The sequence below is a fragment of the Capsicum annuum genome, chromosome 11, assembly GCF_002878395.1.
Source record: "Capsicum annuum cultivar UCD-10X-F1 chromosome 11, UCD10Xv1.1, whole genome shotgun sequence".
NCBI lineage: Eukaryota > Viridiplantae > Streptophyta > Magnoliopsida > Solanales > Solanaceae > Capsicum > Capsicum annuum.
Window position 1 is genome coordinate 6,553,118 of NC_061121.1, and position 16,350 is coordinate 6,569,467.

Here is a 16,350-nt window from a genome sequence, read left to right on the forward strand (position 1 = left end):
AGATGTCTTCTTCTGGGTTAGTTTAGGTGATTACAGTGAGATGACACCTCCATCCCAAGGTATCTGAGGTAACTCCCAATCGGTAGTCTATTGTGATTGAGGACCCAAAGGAAGGTTTTAATCCTATTTGGGGTTCTAAGCTTCCAAATCCAAAGGTATTCTTTATCAGGTTCAGATAAGGCACATATGTTTTTGGATATAAGAGTGTTGCATGCACTTTTCATGGTGAACTTACCATCTAGGGAACTGTCCCAAATGAGTTTGTTCTCTTGCACAGTTTGGTAGGGGATGTAAGTATTGGTGACAATATTCAGGAGATCATGGGGTAGAGTAAAGGATAAGACATCAAGATACCATGTTCCATGTCTGTGAATTGTTAGCTTGTCCTCACCCTTATTCAGAGGGCCAGAAATGCAACTCCAAATATATTGGTGGTTGGGGATCTATTTGTCTAAGAAGAATCTGACCCTGTTCCCTCTATGGACAGTCCATTTTTGGTTTTCCATGCAGGTTAACCATCCCTGTTTAACACATTTCCAACTTTTGGAGAAAACTTTTTGGTTTAATCCTCTTTGGTGTTGTCTAAATATTTGTTGTAGAGGATTTTTACCCAAAGAGATTGGGTGTTATGGTACATTCTCCATGCTAGGATAGCATGAGCAGCCTAATTTCTGATCTCACATTTTTGGAGGCCCACCCCCTTTGCTTTAGGCTTGGAGATTCTCTCCCGGCTGAGTAGATGAATTTTTTTCTTATCAGCTTTACTGCCCTAGACAATTTTTTTTTTGAATTTGGTTGATGGTTTTAGTAGTTTTTTTAGGGAGTTTAATGAATTGCATAAAATGGGAGGGGATTGAGGCAAGGGTGTACTTGGCTAGGATGAGCCTTCTAGCCATGAAAAACATGTTAGTTTTCCACCCACCCAATCTTTTGTGCATATTGTCAATAATGAATTGAAAATCAGTATTGAATGGTCTAGCATGGAAAATGGGAAAGCCTAAGTACTTGCCAAAGGTGTCACTAGGCTTGATCTTTAGGAGGGTAGTGCAGGAGGAGATGGTGGTGTCCTTGCAGTTAGAATAGAAGATTATATTAGACTTGGTTTGGTTAACTTATTGTCCTAATTTAGCACAGAAGTCATTGAGGGTAGGATTTATGGCTAGGTAGGCCTGAGGGTTGGCTCTTGAGAGGAGGGTTAAATCATCTGCAAAAAATAGGTGAGAAATAAAGGGGCCATGATGGGAGATACTTATGGGTTGCCACTCCTTGTTAGAAACTTTTGAGTCAATGATTCTGGATAGTCTCTCCATGCAGAGGATGAAAAGGTAAAGGGAAAGAGGGTCCTCTTTTCTGATACCTCTTGTAGGTTTGAAATATTGAGATTTAGAGCCATTTATGAGGATGGAAATGGTAGTGGTGGAGACACAGGTCATGATAAAAGAGATGGGTGGTTAAGGAAAAGCAAAGAACTGGAGTGTTTCCTTGATGAAGAATTATTCCAGTCTGTCAAAGACTTTTTTAAGGTCAATTTTTAGGATCATACTGCCTTGTTTTCCTTTCATTCTCTTGAAATGTGTTATGAATTCTTGAACAATCATGGCATGGTCAGAGGCTTTTCTGTTTTAAAGGAAGCTTGCCTAACTACGACTAATGATCTTATGGAGGAGGGTATTCTGAAGACAATAATTTTTGTGATGAGTTTGTACAGGGTATTACACAGGCCAATGGGCCTGTAATTTTTGATTGAAACAACATTTGAACTCTTAGGGATCCATAACCTTAGACTTCACTATTTTCTAATATTTTTGGAAAAAAATAAGCTAAATGCCATCTGTCCTAGAGGCCTTCATAGGGCTAAAAGATTTTATGGCCTTGGTGATTTTAGAGTCAGTTAAAGGAGATGCTAGTAAAGAAAGGTTAGAAGAGCTGAGGTAGTTGTAGGATGCAAAGGTCTGATGAACGGGGTGGTTTATGTTTGGTGAGGCCATATGGCTAGTTGTGTAGAGTGAGGAGAAGAAGTCAGTGATATAGTTGGCTGTATCAGTATGGTTGCCAATTCAGTTCCCAGCCCCATCCTTCAGACTGAGGATTTTGTTCCTCCTTCTTCTATTGAGTGTAGAGGGATGAAAGTACTTGGTATTTGAGTCCCCTTGCTGGAGTTAGTTAATTCTGGATTTAGTTTTCTAAAAGTCCTCTTCAAGCTTGAGCATGGTGTCATACTCAGAGGTAAGCTCACTTTCCAGGTTTTGCAGAAAGGCACAGAAAGCTTAATGATGGGATCTTTGAATCCCTTTAATCTTAACTATCAGTCTTTTCATTTTCTGAAGATGTTCCTACAAGACTCTTTATTCGAAGTGGTGAAGTTTTGTTGAAGATTGCTGATAGCTTGCAGGATAAAAGTAAGGGGGTGAAAAGACTGGTGGACCACATTCTCAAAACTCGAGTGTTTGATCCACATAGGCTCTATTCTAAAAGGTCTATTGGAATGACTTTGATTGAGATTGGAGAGATTTACAAGCATTGGGCAGTGGTCTGAGTGGGTCCTAGGTAGGTGAGTGATGGAAGTGTCAGGGTATCTAGTAATCTAGAGGTTATTAGCCAGACATCTGTCCAGCCTTTCAAGGATGAGAGCCCCTCTCTTTCTGTATCTTTTGTTAGTCCAAGTGTATCTTCTACCTTTAAAACCTAAGTCAACTATCCCACTAAGGTTAAGATAATTCCAAAAGAGGTTGGTTCTGTATGGGTTTAACTTGTTACCCCCATACTTTTCCTGGCCTGGAGGACTTTATTGAAGTCTCCCCCTAAGAACCCAGCATTACTGTGGTTCTGAGCAAGATTTATAATGTTATCCCATAAGAAAGTTTTTGTGGAAAAGTTAGTGCTAGCATATATAGTAGTAAGGAGCCAAGAGTGAGAGAAATGAAGTACCTTAACTCTGGTGTAGATGAACTGCTGAGTGATGGAGATGTCCTCAAGTTTCAGGAGATTTTCCTTCCACACATGATAACTATTCCTCTAACTCTGCAATAGCAGGGGATTGGATTTGATCATTGAATCCAAGATCAAAGGTGATACCCTTGTGCTCAGCCATTTTTATCTCAAGCAGAACCAGCATGGCAGGATTATGAAGCTTAAATAAGGAGTTACACTGCCTCTTGAAGGTTTACCGTGGGCTCCCCTAACATTCCAAATAATGAAGTTTATCATTGGGTGCATTGAAATTGAGAGTGTGAAGATGACAGTCTTCCCTTTCCCCTTGGCTAGAGTGGGGTTGGAAACTCTGAATGACTTCAGTATTATCCCTGGTGGGTTCTAATCCATCATTGTCTTCAAGGTCAGAGAGAAGGTCATATGTGTTTTTGGACAAAGCACAATAATAGCTTCTCTTGATAGCTTTTTAAATTCTTTCTGAAAGTAATTCTCTAGAAAAAAGGTCTCTGGGGTTAGATCTCCAAGGTTTTTTAGGATCTCTTCTAAATCCTGGTTATATTGCCTCAGATTGGAGCTTCCTTTCTCTTTTTTCTGCCATACTTCTGGTATTTAGGGTAGCTGTAGGTTCATTAAGGAGCCCATAGGGTTCCATGGCATGAAGGAAGGACTTACTAGTATTGCATTGGAAGGTTGAGTTAGGAAGAAGGGTAGAGTCTGACACATTTAAGAGAGATGAAAGTTCTGATCCTGAGTGTGTAGGTGTACAGAGTTCATGGATGCTTGGGCCTGAAGGAGGGTTTGCATCCATAATTGATTGCCCAACAAGTTGACTGAGTGATCTATTGTTTTCTTCATTATATTGGCCAGGTAGTGAGGGCTTTGCAAGGTCAGGATCATAGGTTGATTCCCAATGCAAGCATTGAGTGTCAGGGGGAAATCTTGTAGAAGTAGTTCTAACCAGGATATTGGTGAGTGATCCTGGGGAGGAGGTGCAGTCACCAGGAAGATGAGGGTCTTTAGAGGGGGGGACATTTGGTGATGTCTATTTCTGATTGCATCTGATGGTTGTTAGGGAGATCTTTACCATTTTTAGAAGGGGGATGTTGGTTGGTAAAGGGGGAATTAAGAAATGTGACCTTAATGGTCATGTCCTGGACAGTTGGGATTTATTTAGCTCTTTTTTTAGGGGAGTTATAATCTTCCATTAAATGGGTTGATCCTCTAGGGGTAACATAGGCATTAAGGGTCTTGTCGTCTACCGTGTTAATCTGAACATTCCTGACCCCAGGAATATTTTTCCCAAAGCATTGGATTTATTCTTTTTATCAAGCTGTGCTATTTTATGATTTGCTAAAATGGTCCCTTGGGCATGAGAATTAGAACTGCGTGCCTTGGGGTAACTTTTTCCCTCGATAGAATCAACAAAGTTATCTAGTTTAGATCCAAGAGTCACCAAAGGGGAATCTTCAGATCTCTTCGATGTCTGATAGGGCGTAGTCGATCTCTTAGAGGTATTATGGGAAGGGATAGTATGGTGAGGGTACTTACCTGCCCGAGATCCAGTATGTGGTACCTGTTATGAAGCTTTGTTGGTTTGCACTTTCCTCTTGGGGAAACTTTCCAGGGTCCACATGTCTTCTGATTTGCCCCTAGTGGGTGGAACGATAGTGGATGAGCTTGCGATAGGCGGATCTTAAGGTGGTGGTGTGAAATTACAGCCTTTAAGGGTGGGCTCTACCCTACCGCAACCCACTCATAGGACGATGTTTCCTTTGTACTCTACTATCTCGATATACTCTCCAATTGCAATTGTCTTCTTGATCGGGTATCCCAAAGGGATTTGTACACAGAGACGTGCGTATCTTCCTTGAAGTGTTGAGGAAGTACAGGAGTCGATCTTGAGTAAGGAGCCTAGATGGTTGCCGATTTTCTCAAGTATCAGATGGTCATATAACTCCGTAGGGAGTTGCGGTAACCTGGCCCAAATTACGCTGTGAGACATCGTTTGGATTGAAGGTGCAAAATTGGGTTCCCAAGCAACTACGGACAGGAAGTGCCCAACAATGAACCACGGTCTGCCATGTAATGCTTTTATCTTGTTCTCTTCCTTGCTGAATTTGGCTGTGAAGAATCCATGCCCTAAGTCGATCAAGACTAGAGGTTCCGACGACTTCCAAAGTTCCATTATTTTGGATTTGAGTAATTTATAGGAGATCTTCCTGCCCATTAGCTTTACTATCACTGAATAGCGCTAAGGGCGGTAGATTCGTCCCTTTTCAAGATTCGATAGGAGTATAGGTTCCCCATCTGCAGGGCTTGCTTTTGACGGGGAGTAACTGCTGGTAGTGTAAGATTTGTTGAGATCTTGAGCCTTATCTATTAGGATTTCCTTAAAGGAAGGTTTTTTATTTTTTCCTTCCGATTCTTTCATGGTGATATCGATAGTTTGCGGCAGATCCGGTGGATCTGGAGGAGTTGACGATATTGTTTTTCTAGTTTCTTGTTTGCTCATCTAAAATAACAAATCTTAATCCGAGACTAGAGGTTACGATGGCTTCCAATATTCCATTATTTTTGCTCGGGTGACTTATATTAAATGACAAATTATGGATCATGTGGGGTTAAGTAACATAAGCTTTGTATTCTTACTCTTGATTTAATAGTTTAATTACTGTTTTTTCTTGGTAATACTAGAGGAGCATGACCCGTGTCAGCACGGGCCCAACATTAAGATATTTTGACTATGTATGATAAGTTAGATTGATGTCAATTTCAATTATAGAATTATAAAACTTGAATGCACAAAACGCATTAACTACTTGATAGTATTTTTCAAGGAGCCAAATTATCTCACAAGATTATTATGTATAACTTACTCATATAAATAGTAAAATTCGATGCATTTTGAAGTTAAGATTTTTAATTATATGACTGAGATTTGTTATATTAAGTATAAAATATGAAATTAAAATTGATATATAAAACTTGACACCTGTTGTATAAAAAAAGATTAATTGTTGAAAAAAAATAAAGAGTTATTAGGTAATTACATATTATATCACAAGTGGGTTGCAATTAATAACTCAAAATTATTCTCCTATTAAGCTGACATAAACATTCTTTACTTTCATTTCTCCTTCTCTTTTATTTGTCAACTTGTTCTTTGAAGTTAGATTAAACTAATATTTAAATTTAAATTTTAAGTGTTTCAAAAATTATATTTAAAAAAAATTACAAGTTACCATCTTTCATATTAATTTAAGTTATTTGACTTTAAGAGCAAGATAAAACATACTTCTGTAAATGTTTTATCGAACTTTGCTTTTGTATATGTTCCTTCCATTGAAACGTAAGAGTCGTTTGTTTGAGTGTATAAAAATAATTTTGGTAGAATGTATTAGTAATGTTTACATTAATAATGTTTGTATTAGTAATACTAGTATTATTTATGCTAACATTATTTCTTATACACTGTTTGATGTGCTGTATTACATTTTGCCTTTTCAATTTTGATATATTTAAACAATAGTAAAAAAAAAAAAGCATTGCATATACATTCTAAGATTCATCCGGGATTTAGCATGGGTTCAATATATGTTATTTTTTGTCTCAATTTATGTGACACAAATAGAATTTGGATAATCAATTATACTTTTAATATGTATTTAAATAATTTAATATGTTAATTGTTGTAATTTATAATTTTTTTATGTAATTTTCAAATAATATATATATTACTTTTCTTGTTCAAATTTTTATGGCAGTGATATTCAATTATATTTTAAAAATAATTTATATTTTTAATTATTATGATTTATAATACTTTTCTTCCTTTTCAATTTAAGAGACACTAATATAATTTCGAGAGTCAACAAAATAATTCATATTTTTTAAATTTTTAATTATTGTGATTTATAGTATTTTTTCATATATTTTTTTGAAATATATAACAGATTAAATTGTTTTTAGATTTCTAAGTTGTTAACTATCGCAATTTATAATATTTTTAATGTAATTTTTGAATAATATATGTTAATCTCCTTGTCCTGATTTTTGTGTCGTCGATAGTCAATTATATTTTTTAAATAATTTAAATTTATTTATTGTGATTTGTAATATTTTTCTATTCCAATTTAAGTGGCACAATGCTTAGATGACTAGATTAATTAATTAGAGGTGATATAGTAAAATCACAATTAAAGCATCGAAGTATAAGTGTTTTAAATAACTTACAACAATTAATTAGAAATGACATAACAAAATTACTACAAAAAATACTCGCGAAAAAATTTAAGTGGATCTCATATAAGAAGTCAAATTAATTTAAAACATCAAGAGTTAATTTATCATTTTTATATCTATTTTTATCCTTTTTATTAAATATTATTAATTTTTAATATTTAAATGACTTATAATAATTAATTAGGGATGATATTTAGTAAAACTATGGTTGAAGCAACTAAAGTAAACATGTCATAAATGTCTATTTTAATTTTTGAATTAAATATTATTAATTTTTAATACATAAATGGCTATAATAATTAATTAGGGGTGATATAGTAAAATCATAGTTGAAGTCATAAATGTATTTTCTTTTTTATTTTAAATTAAAGATTATTTTTTTTTAATACATAACTGACTTATAATAATTAATTACAGAGTGATATAGTAAAATCACGGATTAGATATTATGAAGATTAAATGTATAAATGACTTACAATAATTAATTATGGGTGTGATATAGTAAAATTACGGTTGAAGCAGACATATCATAAATATTTATTTTATTTTTAATTAAACATTATTAATTTTTTTAATATTTAAATAGCTTATAATAATTAATTAGGGGATGATAATATTTAGTTTTTTTTAATATACAAACAACTTATAATGTATAAGAAATTGTTTAAAATTACTTTCCGTCAAACTATTGGACCCGAATTTAATTGACCTGAGGGAAAGTTAAATTTTGAGAAAATTGCAGTCAAATATTGGTTGGGCTGTCTTGATAACATTTTTTTTGCCCAATTGTGTATGTTAAGTTGTTAACATACAGAATAACAATGTAAGAGCCAGAGCAACGAGAGTTATAACGTTAATAAAAAGTATTCAATTTGTAATTGGAAAAGGGAGTCCACTTTGCACAACCATCATGTATCCAATTCAAAATAGGATGAACTTCATGGAAATATGGGATTCGAAATTCCAAAAAAAATCTATAATTTTGGAATTAAACTCATACCTCAAATAAATTATCACCTTAATTAAATTAAAAAAAAAATCATAGGTAGTTATATGGGAAGAATTCGGATTGTGCCCTTTTTTAAATTTATTTTGCCAAATACCCATCAATTTCTTTTTCACCTAATTTTTAGGGTTAGGGTGGAAAAGTGGGGTCCATACATGGGCCAATGAGCCTTTTCATCATTTTTAAAGTTTGAGAATTATTTTTTCTTTCTTTCAATAATTATTTTTTCTTAGGTGTTTGAAATTCTTTTAAAATTTGATTGATTAAATAGTGCAAGATATTGTAAGCACAACCAAGAGAAAGGCTAAATCTCCATATTTTTGTATCTTGGTGGTAAGCTTTAAATCTGTCTTTCTATCTTTTTTTAAAAAATATTTTCTTTGATCGATCATGCGTTCAATTACTAAAATTGGTTATTGATTATATAATTACGATTGTGCAGTAATGCTAAATATGACATGTTTGGTGATCAGTTTCTGCTGTGTTTGTACTTGCTAGCCATGCTTACGCTCATCCAATTTATTGTCTACAGGATCTTATTGGGGAGAATACTGTCGTATATAAGATGCCTCGTAAGGTCAAAACAACTAAGGTCAAAAACCCTTGTAGTTCTACTTGACCTCTTGATGTACTTAGCAACCTGCCTGCACATGTACTTGATGACATTCTTATTTGTTTGCCTTTACGAGATGCTGTGAGGACAAGCATCTTATCGAACAAGTGGAGGTTCAACTGGTGCAGACTTCCGGCGTTAATGCTTGATCAAACACTTTGGGATACAACGAATGAAAATACAAATTTTGTAACTAGGTTTACTGACATTATCTACCACATTATGGCGTTCCATGTTGGACCAATTACCAAGTTTATCCTCTCAATTGCTGATATGTAAAATTACCTTAAAGTTGACTACCTGGTGTCTTTTCTCTCAAGAAATGGTATTCGAGATCTTGTTCTTCAATTCCCGGAAGATAAACCCTACAAATTGCCTTCTTCATTTTTCACTTGTTTGCAAATGAGAAATCTGAGTCTCGAATATTGTTCAATTCAGCCTCCATCTACCTTTGAAGGATTTAATGGGAGCATCTTCACTTGAATTATGCTAGTGTCCAGGTAATATTGCATCATGACCACTGTAATGCACTTTCATAGATGTATCTACGTACCATCGTCTGTGCTTAGAGTGTTCCTGATTTTCGATGTTTTCTTTTTAGTTCTTGTCTGCAGCAAAGCTTTCCTCTCCTATTAATTATCTTAAATCTCTTTGCCTATCTGGCATTTATCTGGATGAATCAGTCGAGCTTTTTGTTGCTCTTTGCTTAATAAGAAGCTCCCCGTATCTACAAGATATTCAAATGAAGGTGCTAATGAATTTTGTTTTATACTCTATTTCTTTTTATGTGGTGATTTTTGTATGTTCAATTTAAGTTATGAGGGATTGATTCTTCTCAATCTTTTGTAGTTTGATTATTCAGATGAGTTGTTTTTTCCTCTGTCCGGTGATGTTATTAGTGAAATTCCTGCAAGTTTCACAGATGTGACATTGAATCACCTCAGGTCTGTCAAACTTGAAGGTATTTCAGGCACAAAGACTGAAATTGAATTTATCAATCTTCTGTTAGCTAAATCTCCGATGCTTGTGAGAATGCTAATCCAGCCGAAGATGGCAAATGAATCTGCTGAAACAAGACTGAAGGTACGTGCAGAGATAACAAAGTTTCCAAGGGCTTCAACTAAGGCAGAAGTTGACTATAGATTAGATGATAACCGTGTTTAGTCTCTAGTCTATCATCAAACCATGATACGGGAGCTAATTTTTGTAAGCTAAGATGACTTGATCTGAGATAAGGTAGATGCAGTAGCATACAGTTAAATGTTTTGATTGCTCATCTTGAATGATCAATGCACTGAGATTTGTTATCTGAGTTCTTTCTAAAATGATCGAGTTTTTCCTTTTTTTGTGCTATACAGTTATTTTGTTCCAGTTATCTGAGTTTTTCCATATACTCTTTTCCTAGTCGAAGAAAAAGATGATTCTCATAGGGTTAGTATACCGTTTTAGATTTTCCAACTCTTGCAATCTTAACTCTTTATGTCGTGCTATGATGGTGTTGTTTTATTATCCCTGAAGTAGTGTCGCATAAAATACATTTCAGGGGGAATGTTGCGGCTATTATTAATGCTTAGCATATAAGTAATAATTAAGCTGATTTTTTTTGTTTTCAGGAAAGACATATTAAGTGGCTCTTTTCTTGGGTCCTTGAAAGCACATTTCACTGAAGTTTCTATCTGTTCATTTCCATGTAATAGAGTAACAAATCGATGTTGGGATATTTGAAGTTTGGAAATATGAACTATATGCATTAATGAGTATATATTATCTTTTGCTATGCTACTGTCAATTAGTATATTACTGTTTTTGTTTTCATAGTCAGAGTAAGGTTGTCTGGGTAATAATCAGAATAACCAATATCTGCCTTCTAATTTTTTTATTTTTTTCTTGATCTGTATGTCTGAAGTTAGGCTTGACAAAAAGAGCCAAGGTACTTTGGAACTAACAAAATACTAACCTTTTTGATCTTGGCCTGAGGCTTTTGGAAGTTAAGTTGAATAGATACATAAATGAATCTTTGTTGTAGGCCTCTTCTTTCTAGTTAGCCACAGTTGGTGATTAATAATCAGAATGAATAATTGCCACAGTTCAATCTGTCGACTACAACAGATAATGAAACTTTATATCTTTCTGTAGCAATTCATCAGTTATTTATCTTCGTGGTTGCAGAATACTACTCCCTGCGTCCCAATTTATGTGGCACCATTCGCAGTTCATTTAGTAAAAAACCCTCTAAGCAAAAGAAGAAATTTTATCCTTTAATAATTTCTAATGATTAGTTCTTGAAATGGAAGCTTTTCTAGATGTGATATTGATGCAACTTATCAAGTTAATGCTAGTCAAGTCAATCCCTCAAATGTTTGTTGTAGAATTTTCAACAATCTAATAAAATTTCAGTGTGCATATCCTAAAGTAGAAGTTGTCAATACACTTGTGTAAGCATTTGGTTCAGTCCCCGTAAAACGATGTTTGGGTAAAACGATGTTTGATGTGAATACAAGATATGAATGTTGAAGCAGTACTTTGATTATATGAAATGCTTAGGTGCACCTCATCTTAAGTTTCCCCTTCATCTTTGATTTTATTTCAAATAATGATTATTCAATTTCTGTTAATTACTATTAGTGTTGAGAATTAAGATTCCATGCCTAAAGCAGAGCAGAATAATTTTTTTTTTTAATAAAAGGTCAATTATTATAAGTAATTGTAATAATGTGGATGTCCATAACTTAGTGGGGTAATTCCTCCATTACTTCTTGGTGTAATTCCTCCATTACTTCCTGGTGTAATTCCTCTTTTAAATGTAGTAACTCCCACACCTCCACTAACTCCTCATTGATCATCATGTTTATGACACCTCTTGAACCACCCCCCCCTCCCCCCATGTAATACCATAAATAGAGGTTTTGAAAAAGATGTTCAATACACTTGAAAGAATTATCTTATATTGTTATCTTGCTATCTTGTTCTATATTGTTACTATTGTTTTTTTCTTGCGATTCTTGTTCTTATATTGAAATATGTTATCAGCACGACTCTACTCTTTTTCAAGTTTCAATCCGTCAAGTATAATCAACTTACTTGTCTTGAATATTGTAGTTTGTTATTTTCTTTTATCATAGTTTTGGTTTTAACGTTAAAGTTACGCATGAAAAAAAATAAATTAAAATAATATAATAATAGTTTTAGGTGTAATTTTTTTTTTTGTTTCATATTGTTGTTTAATTTCATTATTTTTATGATAGTTTCATCATGTCAAATTTGTCGAAACTTGAGCTTGTGTCACTTGACATTTCCGGAAAAAATTACTTGTCATAGGTTCTCGACGCTGAGATTCACCTAGCTATTAAGGGTCTTAGTGCTACTATTATCCCGGATAATATAACATCGAGTTAGGACAAGGCCAAGACTATGATTTTCCTTCGTCATCATCTGGATGAAGGACTGAAGGTTGAGTACCTTAGAGTGAAAGATCCACTTGAATTGTGGACTGACTTGAAGGGAAGACATGACCACCTAAAGGCTACGGTACTACCTAGAGCTTGTTATGAGTGGATGCACTTACTATTTCAAGACTAAAACTGTTCCTGGGCTTAATTCTATTGTATTCGGGATTGTTTACCAACTAAAATTATGTGGAGAAACTATAAATGATGAAGACATAATGAAAAAAATAGTTACTACTTTTTATGCCTCAAATGTGATATTGCAGCAACAATACCGTGAAAAGGGCTTTCAGAAGTATTCTGAATTGATCTCATGCCTTCTGATGGTGCCATTTTGATGAAAAATCATGAAGCTCGTTCCACAGGAGCTGCTCCACTACTGAAAGAAAATGGGGTACAAGCACATGACAAACCTGAAATACGGCAAGATCGGGATCATAATAATATGCATGAACATGGCAATGACAGGGGATGATATAATTATAGTTGTGGTGGTGGTAATGTAATACTTCGTATTTTTGTGCTAGAATTGTAACCGTCATTCATACGTGTCTAAGCTTTAATCCAAGTGATTACCATGTGAGTATATGTTTCATGATCTTTATCCTAGTATGTGAAGTGCTCTTGAGGTCAACAATGTTCATAGAAATCATTTAGAACCAAGTTGAGCTAAGATCATTTGATTCGTCTAACATTTGATTTTCGATTTTACAAGGGTCTACTTCAAACATGTATAACTACTTATATACATGAAATTTTTCAGTACAAGACCCACCAAATTATAGATAATCAAATTAGCTTTCCAACGATACCAATTTTGCTAAAATCCGTTACCTAAGCGAAAAGATATGCCATTTTTCGTAAGAGGCAGTAAGGAGTCGCGATAGCCTCGCGACGCGAGGGCTACTTAACCCAAATAGGGGTCGCATCGTGAGGGCTACTTAACCCAACTAGGGGTCGCGATGCGAGGGCTATTCCTACACTGTTTTAGCTTCTTAAGGGTCAGGGACACTTTGGTCTTTTCCCCTCGACCCTAAACGTCCAAGGGACGGCTTATAGCATCGTAAAGGGCATAACTTGCCTATCTTCCTCAACTTTTCTCACAAAGAAACCCTCCCATTTCCCCATGAATGAGTTTTTCAAGATTTTCCTCTCAAGAACATAGGAAATCATGTCTTCCTCTTCAAGAAAGAAATCAAGAATTGAGCGTTACAATTCAAGAATCTCAAGAAAGCATTCAAGATCATCTCCTAGGGTTTCAAAGTCAAATTCTTTACATCCAACCAAGTCTAAGTAAGGTATGTGGAGTTTGAACAAGAATACCCTTTCGTTCTTGTGCCCAAAAGTTCTAGTTTTCTTAAAGAATTTTGTATTTCCATGATGAATTCATATTATTTTATTATATTTTGAGTTTATGAAATTATAAATTGCCCAAGTCTTGGGTTGCATGATTATTTTATATATTTATGGTTTGAATTGACTAGTCATGTTTTAAGTGTCACATTCCTATACTCATGTCATATTTTCAAGAATTTCCAAGACTTGTTGTTATGAATTGAGCCTTATTGTTGAATTATGCGTTTGGTGAATAAGTTGTTGTTGATTTTTAAAGAATTGCAAGAAGTATGTTCATATTTCCATTATTATGAGATCTTTAAAGCTTTGATGATAAGTCTATCATGATTTCAAGAAAGAAGTAAGTTTTGCTCCTAAGTTAAGAAAGAAATACACATATTTGATTTTGAGATAAAAGGGGATGCATTTTGTCTCCCATTACATATTGTTGAAATATTTTAAGGTGTATTTTCTTAAGTTTTGAGCTAAGTAAGGGAGTAGTATTTAGCACCGAGTTAGGGCTTGATTCCGAGGTCTCATGCCCCAGAACTACGTGCCCCCATAGGTTTTTGATTTACCTAAAGTGGGTTAAGACAGTGATTACTAAAGTTAAGGTTCTATCTGATGGCAAGGATAGAGCAGCTCTTCCTAACATGGGTGAAACGTTGGACTCTATGTAGCTCACATGATTTACGTCGGTTAGAAGAAACTCCCAAAGTAGTCCCTCACTCTATCTAAGATAAAAGTATATGTATTTCGAAAGCTATGATTCCAAGATTTCTAAGGTTCTCAAGTGTCAAAATTTTTTAGTTTTCAAAGAAGTTCCTAGTTTTCATGAGATTAAAGTGTATGTTTTTAAAGATGTTGTTTTAAGACTTTGTCTATACTACAAGTTTGAGAACAACGAAAGAATGCAGATTTAGAATGAAGTGAAATGACTCACGTGATTTACATTACCTGTTTTCTTATTCATGATTATGATGGTTTTAATTCAAGCTAGGTGAGTCATCTATACTAGCATGCATATTTTCTATAAAGATTTATGATATTGATTATTTAATTGCATACACCCCATATACTCAGTACATTCCCAAAGTGTTGATCCACATATACATCTATGTGCTACATTGTCTCATAATGTAGGTACAAGACTTAGTATGCACATTCAGATTCAGTCAGTTCGTAGCTTCCAGTCAGCAGGTGATGAATCCTTTTAATTCAAGGGTTTGAGCTAGATAGACAGTTCGAGCAGTTTTTTATTTTCCTATTTCAGTTGTATTGAGTTGGAATAGTTGGGAGTCATGACCCAGTTACCAATAGTCAGTATTAGTAGAGGCTTCATAGATAGTCAGTAAAATTTGATGTATTCAGTTTCAGTTTTGTTGTAAAAATAGAGTTAAAATCTTGTAAATTCAATTTTATATTGAGCAGGTTCATAAAAGAGTTATCTTCCGCATTATTCTTTCAGATTTATATATTTTATTCAGTTGCTTGTAAGTATGCCAGTAGAAGGGTTAGCTTGGGGTCACTTGTGACCCTAAGCACCGTGTGAAGTCTCGGGACCCATTTTTGGAGCGTTATAGGTAACCAGAAAAGAGAGAACCAAATGAGTCCTCAAAACAATCCTTTAAGAGGTAATTGTCATCGTTGTGGCATGAAAGTCCACTGGAAGAATGAATGCCGAGCGCCTAAGCATTTTGCTAGGCTTTATTAAGAATCATTTAAAAGAAAGAGAAATAAAGGTGGGACCTCTTCTAATGTTCGAATAGAGTCACACTTGACTTTAAAAAATGATGATGAGGCAGGACCTTCACAAAAATATGATGACAATGTTGAGATAAACTTGATTTTGAAAGATGATGATTTTGATGGCCTTAATGATATCACTCATTTGGAAGTTGAAGACTTCTTTGGAGATCAAAACTAAATCTTGATCAGTTTATTGGAGAAATAAATAATGTTGTGGTAAGACCCGTGAAGTTCCCTCATCGTTTAAGCCTTCCGAGCGAGTTAAAAGAAGCCTTACACTTAGAAATTTTGTTAAGCGTTTCCAACACTTAGTTTTATTTTGAGCCCTTAACTTCGATGAATTATTTCATGACCTTCCTGATGTTCGTTTTTTGATTTTCAAGTTGTGCTATGATGGGGCAAGTCCATATTACATCTCGGGTGAGTTTCAAAATTTTTGGACGTTGTTTAGGGCGTGTTTGAATTTTGAACCAGTGAGCCTCCACGATAAGCGGGCGCTGCCCGGCCTAGCCCAGTGCTATACAGCAGGCGCTGCCTAGCTTATCCCACTGCTCCAGCCAGGGCACCACCTGGGGTACAACAGTGCTCCAGGGTGGGCGATGACTGGCAAATTCCGGTGTTCCAATAACTTTTTAATCTCCTTCCGTCTTTAACACAACAATTGAAGTTCTTATTGGCCAACTACACTGATATTCATTAGTTTCCTCTCCATAAATACAGAAAACAACGTACTTTCTCCCAACTTAAAATCTAGATCCACCAAAATTCATCCGTTAAATTTCAAAAATAATCCGAGAATCATAATCCCCAAGTCGAGATCTTCAAGGAGCATATATTAATTTTTACGAGTAGAGTTCTGGAATTGTAAGTTCATCTAAATTGACCAATTTGAGGTATGTGGTGTTTGAGCAAGAACAATCCTTCCGTTCTTGTGCCCAAAACTTGATTTTATTTGAGTATTTATGAATTATAAATGAAATTATGTTCAAATTATCTTGTTTGAGAATTATGAGTTTATGAATTATTTA

The 16,350-nt window shown here is 34.8% G+C and overlaps 1 protein-coding gene across 1 annotated transcript; it reads right to left on the reverse strand.

The window, feature by feature from the left end:
• Window positions 1-4,684: 4,684 nt before the first annotated feature.
• On the reverse strand, window positions 4,685-5,116 carry LOC124888767. The gene has a single exon (XM_047400056.1). The coding sequence runs from the start codon at window positions 5,114-5,116 to the stop codon at window positions 4,685-4,687; it is 432 nt and encodes a 143-aa protein (XP_047256012.1).
• Between the last annotated feature and the right edge of the window lie 11,234 nt (window positions 5,117-16,350).

Coding starts and splice junctions, on each gene's coding strand:
- LOC124888767 (XM_047400056.1), bottom strand. CDS start 5,116: ATGGAACTTTGGAAGTCGTCGGAACCTCTAGTCTTGATCGACTTAGGG.